Source organism: Serinus canaria, chromosome 2, assembly GCF_022539315.1.
Source record: "Serinus canaria isolate serCan28SL12 chromosome 2, serCan2020, whole genome shotgun sequence".
In the NCBI taxonomy this organism is placed as follows: Eukaryota; Metazoa; Chordata; class Aves; order Passeriformes; family Fringillidae; genus Serinus; species Serinus canaria.
Window position 1 is genome coordinate 15,332,230 of NC_066315.1, and position 14,420 is coordinate 15,346,649.

The 14,420-nt window shown below is 39.6% G+C and overlaps 1 protein-coding gene across 9 annotated transcripts in view; it reads right to left on the reverse strand.

Annotated features, from left to right (window-relative positions):
• SVIL (supervillin) overlaps positions 1–14,420 on the reverse strand; it is a 134,294-nt gene that overhangs the window by 96,546 nt on the left and 23,328 nt on the right. For 6 of the 9 annotated variants that reach the window (XM_018909275.3, XM_018909274.3, XM_018909273.3 and 3 more), the window contains exon 1: positions 4,263–4,393. In XM_018909275.3, coding sequence (XP_018764820.3) covers positions 4,263–4,335 — 73 coding nt within the window. In that variant the 5' untranslated portion in view covers positions 4,336–4,393. Of the gene's footprint in view, positions 1–1,044; positions 1,574–4,262; positions 4,394–9,289; positions 9,375–14,420 lie in introns of those variants that run through there. The other 3 variants (XM_050970666.1, XM_030229977.2, XM_018909270.3) reach the window with 2 other exon arrangements.

Below are 14,420 nucleotides of genomic sequence, written 5' to 3' on the forward strand. Positions count from 1 at the left end.
ATAAAATATGCAGATACAGGTGATTAGTTAAATATATATCTAACAAAGTCTGTGGGAGAAAAATTCACTATATGGGGGAGTTTATTCCAATACAATATTCCTAACACTAAACTCATAAAGTAGTTTTAAAATAGTAATGCTCCAGACATGTTCTGTCTTCTGGTATTCTCCAGGCTAAAACAAAGGTTTATATAATTCAGAATAAAAATTCTAGATCCATTTGAGAGAAATACAGATTTATAATCCTAATAAAATTGAAGGTGGTCTTAAATTGCTAGTTTCTGAAAGGGAAATGGAGAAGCAGAATTTTTTTTTTTTTTTTGGTCAAGGACATTATTCTTATGTTTCTGGTGATTAAAATACAACACATGGAATATCCTTGAAGCAAGGAAACTTGCCTTTCAATCCCCCTGTCCTTTATGCTCCCCCCATTTAAGCAGGTTGGAATAAACCCACTCACATTTCAGCCTGACAATGCTGCAAGTTTTCTGAAACAAATGGCTGAAGGAACTGTGAGCAAAGATATTCCTGCAGGAGAAGAAGGTGAAACAGTGCCAGTAACTTCTACCTCTTCTACCTGCAGTGTCCTGGTAATGTTTAAAATTAAGAGAATGGAAAGTTGAAGCAAGTCTTCCTCAGAATGCTCCAAGTCTCAAAATAGAGCACAGTTATCCAATGCAACAGTACTCCCATGTATTTATAGAACTTCTTAAACACAAGAGAAAAATACCACTGAAAGTTCTGTGTTCTTATAGCCATTTGTAGTACTATGGCTAAGGTTAGCATAATAAAACCTAAAAAGAAAAGAGAAACACATCACACAAACCAACCAGCAACAGGATTTTCCATTCATAGCAGAATGAACTCATCTTCTAAGCAAAACCACGAGAATAAAAAGACAAAATGCCTTAAGGAAGGCTGAAGGACTGGCATGCACAGGCTGGAATAAACCCACTTGCATTTCAACCTGACAATGCTGTGAATATTCACAAACAACTGGCTGGAGCAACGGTGTGCAAGCTGCCCGAGTGAGGTGCTACTTACTTCAGAATCCTGTAAAAAATCCACTGGTCTGTCTTTACACAAAGAGGGCAGAAAGAAGGTACAGATGCAGCAAAAGGGGTCAAAGTCTTCTCAAAATAGTTACTGATAACGCCTGTAGCTCTCTTTGGCCAAGTACTTCATTATTCTTGTTTTAAAGAAGTTTCTCGCGTCAGCTAAGATTCTTTTCCCAAGAACCTAACACTCACCCACTTAGAAAACAGAAAAGTGACTTCACAAAAGTTACCAAATATCAACATGCATGGCTGGCAAGTACATGTGCAGTCAAGATGATTCAGATAAGTCAGATAAATTTAGAACAGCGCTTTCCTAAAAGCATGCGTTCACCAAATGCAGTAAATATGCAGGAGCTATATCCAAGCGCTGATTCCAAACATCAGAGCAAAAAATTTATTAGTGAAAATCTCCTTTTAAGAGTTCGCTGCCATCTGAAGTCCTCAACAGTGTTATTCCTTGATCTGCCTTTAGTATTTCCATCCATCACTGGATTTATCCACATAAAAAGCTATAGGCTCTCCAACCTCTGAGGACTAAGCCAAATGCAGTGTGGCAACTTCACATAGGACCAGCCTTTTATGGTTGGAACAGTAGAGCTTTGATACAGCTAATCTACCATAAATAGCTCTTGAAACTCAGAAGGATCAAATCAGCTGTTGCAACAGTCCCAGCCTGTAGCTGCTTCAAATCCAATTATACTGTCAACCCTGTCTTGCAGCTCTCCCTTTTATTCCCCCCGTCCAAAACATTTTCAGACCTCCTCCTGGCAGAAATTAGAAGCTGCTAAGGCAAACACAGCAGAATCAAACCCATTAAACAAATTCTGAAACAGATGCACAAGTATTCTTACAACTACCTTAAGGAAGACAAGTTCTGTTCTCTTAAAAACCAGCTTAAGTATTTGATGCTCATAAAAAAGAAGTTATCAGCCCTGACTTATAAAGCAAACACATAATTTGAAATAAGCAAACAGTTCCAAGAGTAGCAAGCACAGCTTTAAAAGGTGGATGAAACTAAGCAGATAAACTTCATGGAGCACTGTCCATGTCTCAGATTAAGGCATAAGGCACTGAATTGCTTGCATATTTTTTCTGTAACCTAAATATACTTGAGAAGTACTAGAATACCCTGTTATAAATCCTTGAATTACAATGTTTCCTTTCAGGTAGTTAGAACCATTTTCCCACATAGAAGTTGAGAACTATAATTTAAGAATTCTCGCAGCATTAAAAGCTTGCAAAATATATGTTTACTAACCATATAAGTTGGTATAACTGAAAATTACCACTAGGACTACAGGAGCATAGTAATTACAGAGAAACCAGTGCAGTGACTTGTTCTGAGAAAAAAAGCAGGTTTGGATCCAACAAAACATAGGTGAGCAGTAGTATCTTCATGGTTCACCTCACAGTGCAAAGGAACAGTGCACAATGCAAGCATGTAGGTATATGAAAATAAAAGGTATTTTTTCAAACCTATATTATTAACATCCCACCAGTCTTTCCAAAACATTATATCCCAAAACATCAATTACTCCACTGCAGTACAGGAACTCTGGTACTTCAAAGGGGAAGAAGTGTCTTGTGGGCAAAGTCTGTATCTCTACCTCCCACAAGCACGTAAATTCCGAACATTGCCAGGGCATCCTCCCAAAATACTGGGCAGGACAGCTACATCTAGGCATCCACCCCTCTTATTCAAGCAAGGGTAGAAGAGGATTGCCAGTTTCTGCCTTGCAAACTGCTTTAAGAGCCTCGAGAAGCTACTCTAATGGAAGGGCCAAAATAAAAAATCATCAGCTTCCACTTAATGGAAAACTGCCAGCCATACACCATCTTATTCATCGTTGTGCTTGTGTTAAATTTTATCATCTCAGTTAAAGGACCTGGGTTTTAACTGATTTGCAAAGCATGTAACATACCTTGAACACAAAAAAAGTCACTCGTCGCCTACAAAGACAATAACAAAACAACTTCAATTAAGTGTGGGCAAGTGAAATCAAGTGGTTTGCTGTCTCCTGTAAATTGTGCATGAATAACCCAGTTGGGTCACCTTCTGGAAGTCTCAGTAAAGTCAAAGGGCTATACAAAGGCACAGACATTTTTCTCCTTAGGACCTATAAAATGCCCAACTGAATCAATTCAGATAGATGAGGGACAGTGAGCATTTCATTAGCATGGAGTAAACTCAGCATGTTACAAGCAGATAAATCATACCAGCAATATCTGCCTAAGTTTATAATTTTGAATAGAGCTTGTAGAATATGTCACATTATACTTCTGCATTGCGGTGAAAAAAAAAGTGGCTGAACCAACTGCTGACAAAAGTTCAACAGAGCTCTTAAAAATGCAGCAGGCATGCTTGCAGCTGGTATGGAGAAAGAGCAGCCGAGAGCATGCTGCCACAGCACAATCACTGGTGCTTTATGCCCTATCCATAACCATTAAAATCCAAGGTCTTTTATTACTGTGGAATTTGAAGGATGCAAGTTATGACATGGAAACACCCCCCTCTCTAGAAGCAAGACAGGGATTGCTTGTTTCTTTTATAGAAACCACTCTACATTCATTCTCCATATCACACAAGAAGCTATGTTGAAGATTTCATGTTTGTACCTAATTTAAAAAAAAAAATAAATAAAAATCCTGCATGTGCTTTTTCATAGAACATAGGCTTCCTTGACTACAAGCACATAAAACAGAGCTGCCTACCACAGAAATACAGCAGTTTCTGCCTCTTCCTCCCCAATACAAAACTTCTGTAAACACAGAGCAGAGGAAGCCACAGACAATACATTACTTAACCACTGTCCCTTTACAACAAGCCTAACATCTAAAATGTATCTTCCAGACACTACCAGCTCTATCATCAAAGAGAGGGAGACATCAAGCACTTCTCAGGCCACAGGTTCTGTCCCAATGAAGACAGAAGTACAAATTTACAGACACCTTTTGATTCTGAGGTCTGGCTTTGCAGGAGGGGATATGTGCTTCAGTGAGTAAGAGCCAAGAAATAACCCCAGGGTAACCCACACTGAAGTGCACACAGCGTGCAAAGTCTGGGTTCAGCATTCCCTTATTTAACAATTCAGCTTCCCAGTTTACAGATAGCTTCTTTTCAGCTGGTGGTGGGGGAGCAGGGGAGGGGAAGGAGAGACTTCCCAGACAAAAAACCCCAGACAAATTTAATAAAAAGCGACTTACCAGCATCCATTGTTAGAATCATGACCCCACTTGTGTGTCCCAGGAAGCAGGAAGCCTTACCCATCCAGTGCATGCGAATGACTCAGAAGGACAGCATGGCTTTGTTTCAGCTTATATCTTCTGGCTCATTCACCCCTCCTCCCTTTCGTGGGATAAAAGTGTTGCCTGTGTCTGGCCATCCCCATTGGCTCAGCTAGGGGAACCTACCCATTTAGCACATTCAAGGTTCTGTGAGAGCCTAAAATGACTCACAGAGGATTTTTTTATTTGTCTTAAAAAAAACCCCCACCAAACACCAACAATATAAAAAAAACAAAACTAAACCCAACACACACACTTTCTTTCTGGGAGAATAAATCCTTCATTCTTTCACTATCAGACACAAATTACAGTGATGTTATTGCCATGGGGAGGAACAATTCCCTGCACTCTGAATTGAGGAGAAGGTGGCAAGTTAGGGAGGACAGCCCCACAGTCTTCAGTAATCCCCAGTTCTGCTGCATTGTCTGCCCATGGGAATAAAGCCACACATTTTGTGTCAAAGCCTATGCCCCCTAACCCAGCTTATCTTCAATGCAAACTGCATATAATCCCAAAATTGAGTATCTCCTGGTTTGCCAGGGAGGATTTGCTCTTCCATTTTATTTTTAAGTAGGTAGAACAGTAAAAGATTATTGTCTTACTGAAGACACACACAGACTCCCAGCCTCTACAGGTTTAACTCTGCAGTGTGGAAACTTAAGTGATATTTTCTTAATCTCCAGGATTCTCTAGGAGTAATAATTGGTACAATCTTGGCTCTGCCTGAAGAATTTGGAAAGCTGTTACAATCTGTTTGTGAGCATCCTCTCTAGTGAGCTAATCCTGTTTAAAAAGGAAAAATCTATCTGATCAAGAGATATCACAACCCATTGTTAACTTTGATCAAACCACAGGACAGCTTAAAAAGTGCATTTGGGTGAGCAGCTGGAGGGGGAAAGGAATTTGTTTCTTTCCATATTGCAAAATCCTTAAGAACTTGCAGTCAGACCCCGAGAGGGAAGTGCTGTGCTTGGCACCATAAACTGTCAACAGATTTGGTATCTGTCCTTAGGCAAGCACAGAGAGTGGAACACCGGTGCTCCTTGCCTCTGATAAGAGCTACCTTTTCTAAATAAAGCATGGACACATGGGGCTCCTGCCTCACCACATTACTCACCACCAGATAACCTAAGATTCATAACTCTGCGATACAGCCACAAGAGTATTTTGGAAGTGTTGCTTGTGGTTGTTGAAATAAACAGAGTACTCTCTCTCCTGCCTCCTTCTGTTTTTAGAAAAGGTATCAGTTGCAAGTCACAAACACCGAGGTTTGTAGACGCTACTGATGAAGTCAGAATCCACAATTCAAAGAAATCAGCAAAAGCAGCACAATTGAATCATCCCTTCTCAGATTTCTTGACCCTCTCTGGCTTTGCAGTGTGGCTTTACAGCAACACACCTGAGCCATTTCACTCTGGGGGGGAAACACATTCCTAAGGCTGAAAAATTCTGATGTTTTCTGTAGGGCACTGCAATAAAAGCCTTGGGAAGAGGTATGAGTAATCCAGAAGCAAATAAGAAATCTTTCAGTGAAAGGAAATTAGGGACAAATGACCCAGGTGGACAGGCTGCTCCTCCAAAGCCATACTACAGAAAGAAGTGCAGAGGCAGATCTGAACTGAATGGCTTCATCCAAAGTTTACAATTCCCAAATAATCTGTTTTGTCCATAAAAAATAACTAAGGACACTTGGCAACAGCCACGCAGAGGCCATGTGCAGAGATACATGTTAACTTTTGGGACTGACATCAGGCATAGCTTCTTTCTTACCAATAATTATATCTGAAGAAAAATGCAGCAGTAAGGAAGACACATTTGCACTCTTCCTATTCCACTCTTTTTCACCTGACATCTCCATTAAAAATTTCCAATGGTCTAAATAAAAGTCATGACAACTAAAATCAGTTTTGAGGATGCCTTCAAGAAATGCAATCCCAAAGACTGGGAGGAACTTATGGAGAAAATAGTATAACACTTACTCTACCAACAAGGTAGAAAGGGAAGAGCTGGTAGGGGGAGGAGCTTTAAGGACAATTAAAGACCTCGACTCTCTGCACAAGACACCAGGAAAATCCAACATTTACACTCCTATTCTCAGGTAAACTGAGAGTGAGTAACACTGCCAGAGAATACCAGGCACTACAGGTCTTATGCCAAACAAATATATTTTAAGAAAAGCATTATCATATGCTGTGTAAGAACAAACCACTTTTGACAGGATGACATTTCCTGTAAGCTTGGCTTTTGCAAGAAGTCCAGTACCATTGTCCTGGAACAGTGAAATGCAGAAGTTCAAGCAAACTGTTTCCAAAACAGCAAAAAAAAAAAAAAAAATCCCCAACTGCTGGGTCAGCAATGGATTGTGAGATACTGTATGCATTATTTTTTAAAATGGTGCAAGCATTAATAATTCAGCTTACAAAGCATTTGGAAAATGAAAGCCATGAAAATTGAAACCACAGTAGAGAGGAACAATCTTACTGATATCGTAGAAAAAAGGGAAACACATCTATTTGCCTTTATTTTCAGAATGGAGAGGATGAAGTTTTCAGAGAGGCCAGCAAGAACATTAACCTGAAGGGGACTGCTGCACCACACAGGATTTGCAAAAGCTGGGCATCTCCAATGTTCCAGTTCTATTCTAGAAGGCAGAAATAAACCCACTCACTGTTTTTCAAGCTATATTAGCCAGCAAGTGTTGGCTGTAATTTATATAATTAAAAATACACCAGTATTAGAAGGAACACTATGTTTCTTCACATATAAGCAAGGCTGTTAAAGTGTCCAGCAAAACAGCACATGAACTTGCACATGAAGCCTTGGCTTTGTTGACATTGTGGAAGCTATGAAATACAGACAGCACATGATAATTGGTATGTTGCTAGCAAAGTTAACACACTATAAATTAAAAAAACAAATACCTGTCCATAAACTGTTTCTATTGTAATGATATGAAAAGAGGGTATAAGTGACTCATCTGATTGTGCACACTTCCCAGCCCCTAAAGTCAACTGGCCAGTCCTAGATGCAACTCCAGCAATGAAGTAGAAAGCTGGTCATGACCTCCAGAAATCACCATTTTTTTCCCATAATTTTTCAGTCAGATATTCTGAAGTCCATGTAATTGCTTAATGAATATATAAGGCAGTAACAGGTACAGAAAATACTGCACAGAATTCCAAGATGCTGTGGAAAAACATGAACATGTTCATCTGAAGACTTTATCCAAACAGCCCATGGCTTTGTTATCTGACATGCTCCAACTAAGTCACATCAAGTGTGCCAATTGAATACTGTTAACAAACTCTAGTCCTGTAAATTCTCTACTAAAATAAACCTCTTTTTTGTTGCTGATTTTTTAAAAATACAGCAGAATACTCATTCACAAGGTCCAACAGCATCATCTTCTGAAGCTTACAACCATTTTATGACTGTATATACTAAGAAACAAATTCAGCAAGAAATACTCTGAAGGCTTGACTTGAGTCTTTGTTGAAAGAAGTTAAGTCCATATTACCCTTAAAAAATTAAATTCTCATGACTGTTCATGTAATTTTAAGTATCTGCATTAGTCTTGCAAGAGCACACTACTTCTGCTCACCTTCATTAAATTATTCTCTGCGTAGAAAGCGTGCAGCTAATAACTGTGATGTGATGTGCTGGCTGTAACATTTTTGGACAAAGCTTTATTAATATGCCTTAATCTTGAGTTGTCAAGATTCAGTTCATGTTTCCCATGATCCTGCTCCAAGCTCAAATCTTCAGCAATCAAGGTTAGGTTTTGCTTTTCTACTGCAAGGCCTTACAACATTTCAGGCTTTCTAGCACATGCAAGAGTAAACACTGTTCCCAGTCCCACACATTCCTCCTTTTTAAGATGTTAAAACCAGCAGAAGATGATTTCACTCAAGCTTCCACTCTTTACACAGTGTTCTCCCAGACTCCAGAAGCTATGACAAGCTGCAAGGAAAACAGCTCTTGCATAATTCTGGAGCAACAGCTGAAATGGTGCCTTCCATACCCCTGAGAGAAAACTTGGGCTACATGTGGCAAAAGAACTAAGAGCATGGCAGCTCTTGCCTGGCAGTATGACCAGAATTAGGCATCAATTCTCTTTAAGGAATGTTATAAGATAGATCATCTACATACTAATTTTGCTGATTCAAAACCACTGAGACATTCCTGATCACATCCAAGAAATCACATCTCTCCAGTACCCAAAATTACACAATTCTCCAAGAGCAAGATTAATCCTGCACTATACAGAAATTTTGCAAGCTCTGCCTTAGTGGGACCAAGAGAACCTGCTATGCACTTCCACACACAGAAAGGTCCCTTTTGTTCTTGGTTTGTGTTCAAATAGGGAAATGCTTTTCCATAGCTAAGAGCTGGAAAAAATTCTGAATCAAATCTAAACTGCAAACATTTAAGCAAAAGTCTGCAACATGAAAAGTGGGCAACATGAAAGAAAGTACAGATCTGTAATTCATTAAAATATTACATTTGAAGATTGTACATGATCTAGAATGGTTGAAGCTACTCTGTTATACAATATTTGGAAGAAGGAATAATAGAAAGGCTGGAACAGGAGGTCCATCTTAACTGCCTGCTGCCTTCCAGTGAGTTCTTAGAAGTTGTTTTAGGAACTCTTACTGCTACTTCCTTATTGAATAACATTTCTTCCCACAGCAGCATTAGCATCTCCTAGGTTTTTAAACACCAATCAGCTTTTCTGAAGGTCCTATGGGCTACTCTGGAATCCTAACTATTATATCACTGCATTTTGTTATGGTACTTATGCACTAGAAGGCACACACAGATCCTTCTTTAAATGTTTGATACTAACACCTCCAAAAAAAAAAAAAAAAAGGAAAAAAAAACCCCAACCAAACAACAACCCATAGTTCTTGGTTCAGATCTGTATGTATTTTTCAGCAAAGGTTTACCTTAAATCCCAGCCATCCAGGCCTGACCCTGTAGGTACAGCTGCATCACCTTGTCCAGGTGGCTCACAGTCCAAAGGCAGTCCTCCTACAAGGAACAAACACAACAAAGCATGGGTAAGAGCCACAATGCACCCCAGCTATGGCAAACATTCCAGAACTAGGCAGATGCACAACCTGATTGACTGCAAGGGCTGAGGCAGCTTAGAGCATACTGCTACCTTGTCCATTCATATAGACAAGAACTGAACTTCCCCTTAGCCTTTACTATTATATATTAAGCCTTTATTATTATATATTCACAGGAAGCCTTTATTATTATATATTCAGTCTTTCTATAAGGTCAAGCAGCACTGGAGATAATAGCAAAATCAGAAACATCTACCAAAATACTATTACCCTCAAAATCCTAAATTCTAAACATCCCTGAAAGCAACTGAGAGAGCCAATGCTCTTTCTAGAACCACAGCAACCAAGAGATAGACCCAAGACTTCTCCTAGTGTAGAGCACTTGACCTATCAAGCAGTTCTGCAAACAGCACTGCCACAAGGCCTGATTTCTGATCCCCACACCTTGAACCACAACTGGCTTTATTTTATTCTTTGGCAAATACAAAACACCTCTGGCTGTGCCTGTAACATTATTTGCTGGCTGATTCAGCCCATGTGCATACTCATGTTAATGAAGTGTTCAAGTTAGATTATTTCCAACTAGCTGAATTTTCTCAGCACTATGCTGTCCTTAAAGATGCCAATCCCCTGAACATATAAAAACTTAAAATAACCAGCTGCTCTGGGCTTCTTACTCTATTCTGTACCATATGCAGTTGCTTCTTTCCCCAGAGAGAGAAGAGTTCTCCAGTGCAGACCTGAACCACCTGAAGCAGTCTGTGCTGTTGCACAAATTCCCTCCTCTTTCAGCAGCTAAGTAGAAGAATATTTTTACTCTTGCTCAGCTCAGGCTCAGCTCACCTGCATATGTTTAGGTGCCAAATATACTGTTTTCACTTTCACAAGTGCTTATTCAACTTTTTTTTTTTTTTTAATCTATTAGGAGGTACAAAATGAAGTCATGCTATCCTATGTGACTAGAGCAACAACTTTCAAGAGCAGTCAGGTCACTGCTCTGCTTCCTGCAGCTGCTGAACATGTCAGACTCTAATAACAGCATCTAGAGAAGAGGTCAAAACAAAAATAATTCATTGAAAAGACAGATAAGACAGAAATTTTGCCTGAGTTGGGAGAAATTCTGATTTTGGAAGAGAAGCAGACCCCCAAACACAGACTGCCTTTGAATGTATAGGGACAGGTAAGGCAGCAAATCAGTCTGGTCCCTAATGTTATATAACTGCTTCAACAAGTGAAATAAGACAGTTTTTAACATCCACCCACATTTATCTCTGTATTTCACGGAGGAAACTCACTTAAAATTCCAAGAATATGGTAAACCACATGCCATTGTTTTTGCATTTCCAGCTTCCATTCCCCTCAAATGAGCACTCCTGCACTTTAGAAGAGTAAATGAGTGGGCACTTCAGTGTGGTAGGAAAGGCGAAGAAAAATGATGGTTAACAATGGATAGCTGGAAGAAAGATAAACTAAAGTTTTTCCATCATCACATAATTCTTGATTCCAAATTCCTTCTTGCTACTTAACCATAGGGTTGCCTGATTACTTCTGCTGTTCCTTCTACTGCTTCCTCTTTAAGTATCAGAATTTTAAAAAAAGGAAAAAAAAAAAGAATCAAAAAAGAAACAGAAAATAAAGGATTTGAAATCCAGCTCTCATTTTGGTCAACTACTTCAGAGACTTCCTGGAAGCAGCTGTGAGGTGGGAAGAGAGGACATTTATAATGCACAGAACACATTAAACCTAGTGCACACTGCCACTGTCCCATTACTACATTTTATTAATTCCTCCCTTTTTTTGTCAATTTCCTCCCTTTTTTGGCAAATGCTACATTTGTTTTTTTGGAACAAGAGAGAAGTCTAGGGAGCTGCAGTTTTGAAGGCCTGCAGCTTTCAAGTCTACCATTTTAAAGGAACCTTGAATAACTGGTGTGAGTTGAAATATCTTGTCAGAGTGGTTTGGGTTTCTTTATATATCTATATATTTGCCTATGTCTTTGTCAAAGAGATATAGGCAAATATATAGATATATAAAATATATATATATATATATATATATATAAATACATATAATATATATTATATCTATATTTTATATAGATATATAAAATATATAGATATATAATATATATCTATATATTTGCCTATGTCTCTGTCTCTATCAAAGATCTCTGCTATAGATCTTTGATAGTGTCAGGAGTCTTATGAGAAGTTTTGGCAGGAGCACAATACAAACAGAAGACCTAACAAATACAGAACACCTATCAGGAAACATTTGAGATTGAAATCAAAATGTGAGGGCTGGCAATTGAATTCTAATCTTTTCAAGACTGACCTTGGCTGCAACTTTTTGTGCTCTCTCTGCAGTTCATCTGAGAGATTCCTGGCAAGCCACTTGAACTGCACATCTGATAACTCCTGCATTTTGAGAGTTTAGAACAAAAGCAGGAAAAGACACTCCAAATACTAATTCTTGCCATTTCCATGGACTCTTTATTACACAACAGATTCCAGAGTTAGTCAGTACATCATGAAGGAAAGAGACATGAAAATATCATTAGGATACTTCCCATTATGAACTAGAAAGAGGGGCTAGTGGGTAACCATCTCTGTTTAGCCACAAAGATCCATCATTTTTGATCCAAGAGAATAAGCAAACTTACATTTCTTCTAGACAAATATTCTTCTAGGTGCAGAGACCATCAACACTTGGACTGATCTGACACTTGACAGCTGAACCAAGAAAGAAAGTCACCATGTGCAACAGTCAAATAGCTGCTCTGCAAGAATCTGCAGTGATCCATCAGGTTGTTCACTGGGTTGGCTACAGGACACCTACACCACCTTCTCTTCAAGTTAACCCTCCTAGCTCCTGAGCTCCTACATGCAGAACAGACTCTGGTGAGTTCCAGTGAAACAAATTAAAGCTGCATGCCTCCAATCAGAAAAGGATAGGAAAAGGAAAGCAATTTTTAGGATGCTTTATTTGTTGCTTGATGACTTATAACACATCAGTTTTGCAAAGCCATCACCATTTCAGGCTCTTGCCTAATACCACAGAGATGTTTTGATAAAGCCCCACTCTGCAAAACCTTGGTACATTTTCATTTCTTGCAGGAAAAACTTGGAAAAGAGGTAGAAGAGTGCAATATCTTTCCTTTGAAGCCAGGAATGCTAACAGAGAGTTCAATTAAACCAGAGTCCAGCAGCTCCTCCACACTATCTCAGGTGTTATCCCTCTTCATGCTCCAGAGGCATGGAACACATCATACTGGGCAGCAGCCAGGTGCAAAGGAGATTTTCAGACTGCTGGTTTTCCTTTTACTATGTCTCCTTCCACTCCCACCTCACCAAAAAGAAAAGCCACAGAGATGTTCATCAGTCCAAGTCTCTTGAACATCCAGAAAATCACTTAAAACCAGCAAAATTCCTCTCTGTGCCTGCACTTACACTCTACATCAGTGCAAACCTGTAAACTCCAGCATGCCATGTTATTTTATTTTTCTGAGGCATTTCAGAAGAACTCTAGACAAGAGTAGCAGGATACAGGCACTTCTGCTTGTAGTCAGCTCTCACAGAAAACATCCAAGAGCTCAAATCCACCCTAGTGGGGTATTTCCATCATCTTGCTTAAATTGTCATTTGTGATGAGCCTGCCCCAGGCAGCAGGGCTCTCCTTCAGTGCATTTCCCTCCCATTCCACATCACATAACACTGCTGGAGTTCTGCTCTGGTGCCCCTGCCCAGTCCTGTCTGCAGGAACAAACTGCTTTTGCACATTCCAGATGTTTAAAGAAATAACTTATCTGCAGAACTGGAGAAGAGCTGCTGAGGAAAGAATCTCTGCAAGCACCATGACAGAATCATACTTGACTGTGCTTCCCTCAACCCCCAAAAGTGAAGCCACCCACCTGGAAGTCACCAGCTCAGTGTTCAGGAAGCTGACACCTACTCTAAAAATAATAGATGCGTTTGCAATTCTCCCCCCATGCCCTTCAGAAGTACAGTGCACAAGATAAGGATGAACCTGTAAATACCCTGGCATACAGAATTATGAACCAAAAGGTCCTGGCATTGTGTGAAAGATGAATGTTTGAGGTGCACACTGGAGCAACTGAGTGTGCACATTCCTGCTGATACCACATCAAAGTACTCTTACTGATATTTGCCTTATATTTGCTAGGCAAGGAAAGTTAAAAGTGGGAAGCTCAAAAAACTCCTTTAGCCAAGAAAGTCACAAGACACTTCAATGTTAAGTTTTTTCCATAGTAACAGGCTACAGTTTCTCTTAGAATCTGGTTTCAAAGTTGATGAAATAGGATTCTGCAAGAAACTCTATACCACAGCACAGAAGCTCCCATCATACACTGACCTCTAGTGTAATAAAGACTCAAAACATCAGAAGTCTCTTTGAAGACATAGAAAAATTATCTTTTTTCCCCCCAGCATTCAGAAGGCTATTTTCATGCAATAAAACAGACTGAAGTCAGAAAGGCCTCCCCAGAATACTCTCAATTGTTTAAGAAAACTGGAGCATGGGTTAAAAGAAGCTACAGAACTTGAATTGTTCAACGGATGTGAAGTTCCTGCTGTGTTTACACAAAGTAATTTACATCAAAGCTGTGTTTAACTTCTTTGAACCCAGCTGAATTTAACACCTACGCATTCTAAACGTGCAGAATTGTTTCCTAACTACAGTTTTACAGAGCTAAATTAAAAAACATTTAAAGTTGAAACACTCAGCTTGGGCAAGTCCTGTATCAGATAGATCACAATTAGACCACCCCAGATTCTGCACAGCTCTCCAAGTGCCTGTGGACAGGGTGGCTGACTCAGATGTGCTTCCTGTAGCCAGCACTAAGACACGGAGGTTGCTGGAAATGCAATATAGGAATCTGCATGAGTCCTCTCTCCCTGAAGACACAGGGCTCACAGAGGTATGTGAACATGGCCCTGAGCCCAGGCAGACTGGGCTGAGAGAGGAGATGCTTGGTTTGGGTTAGCAG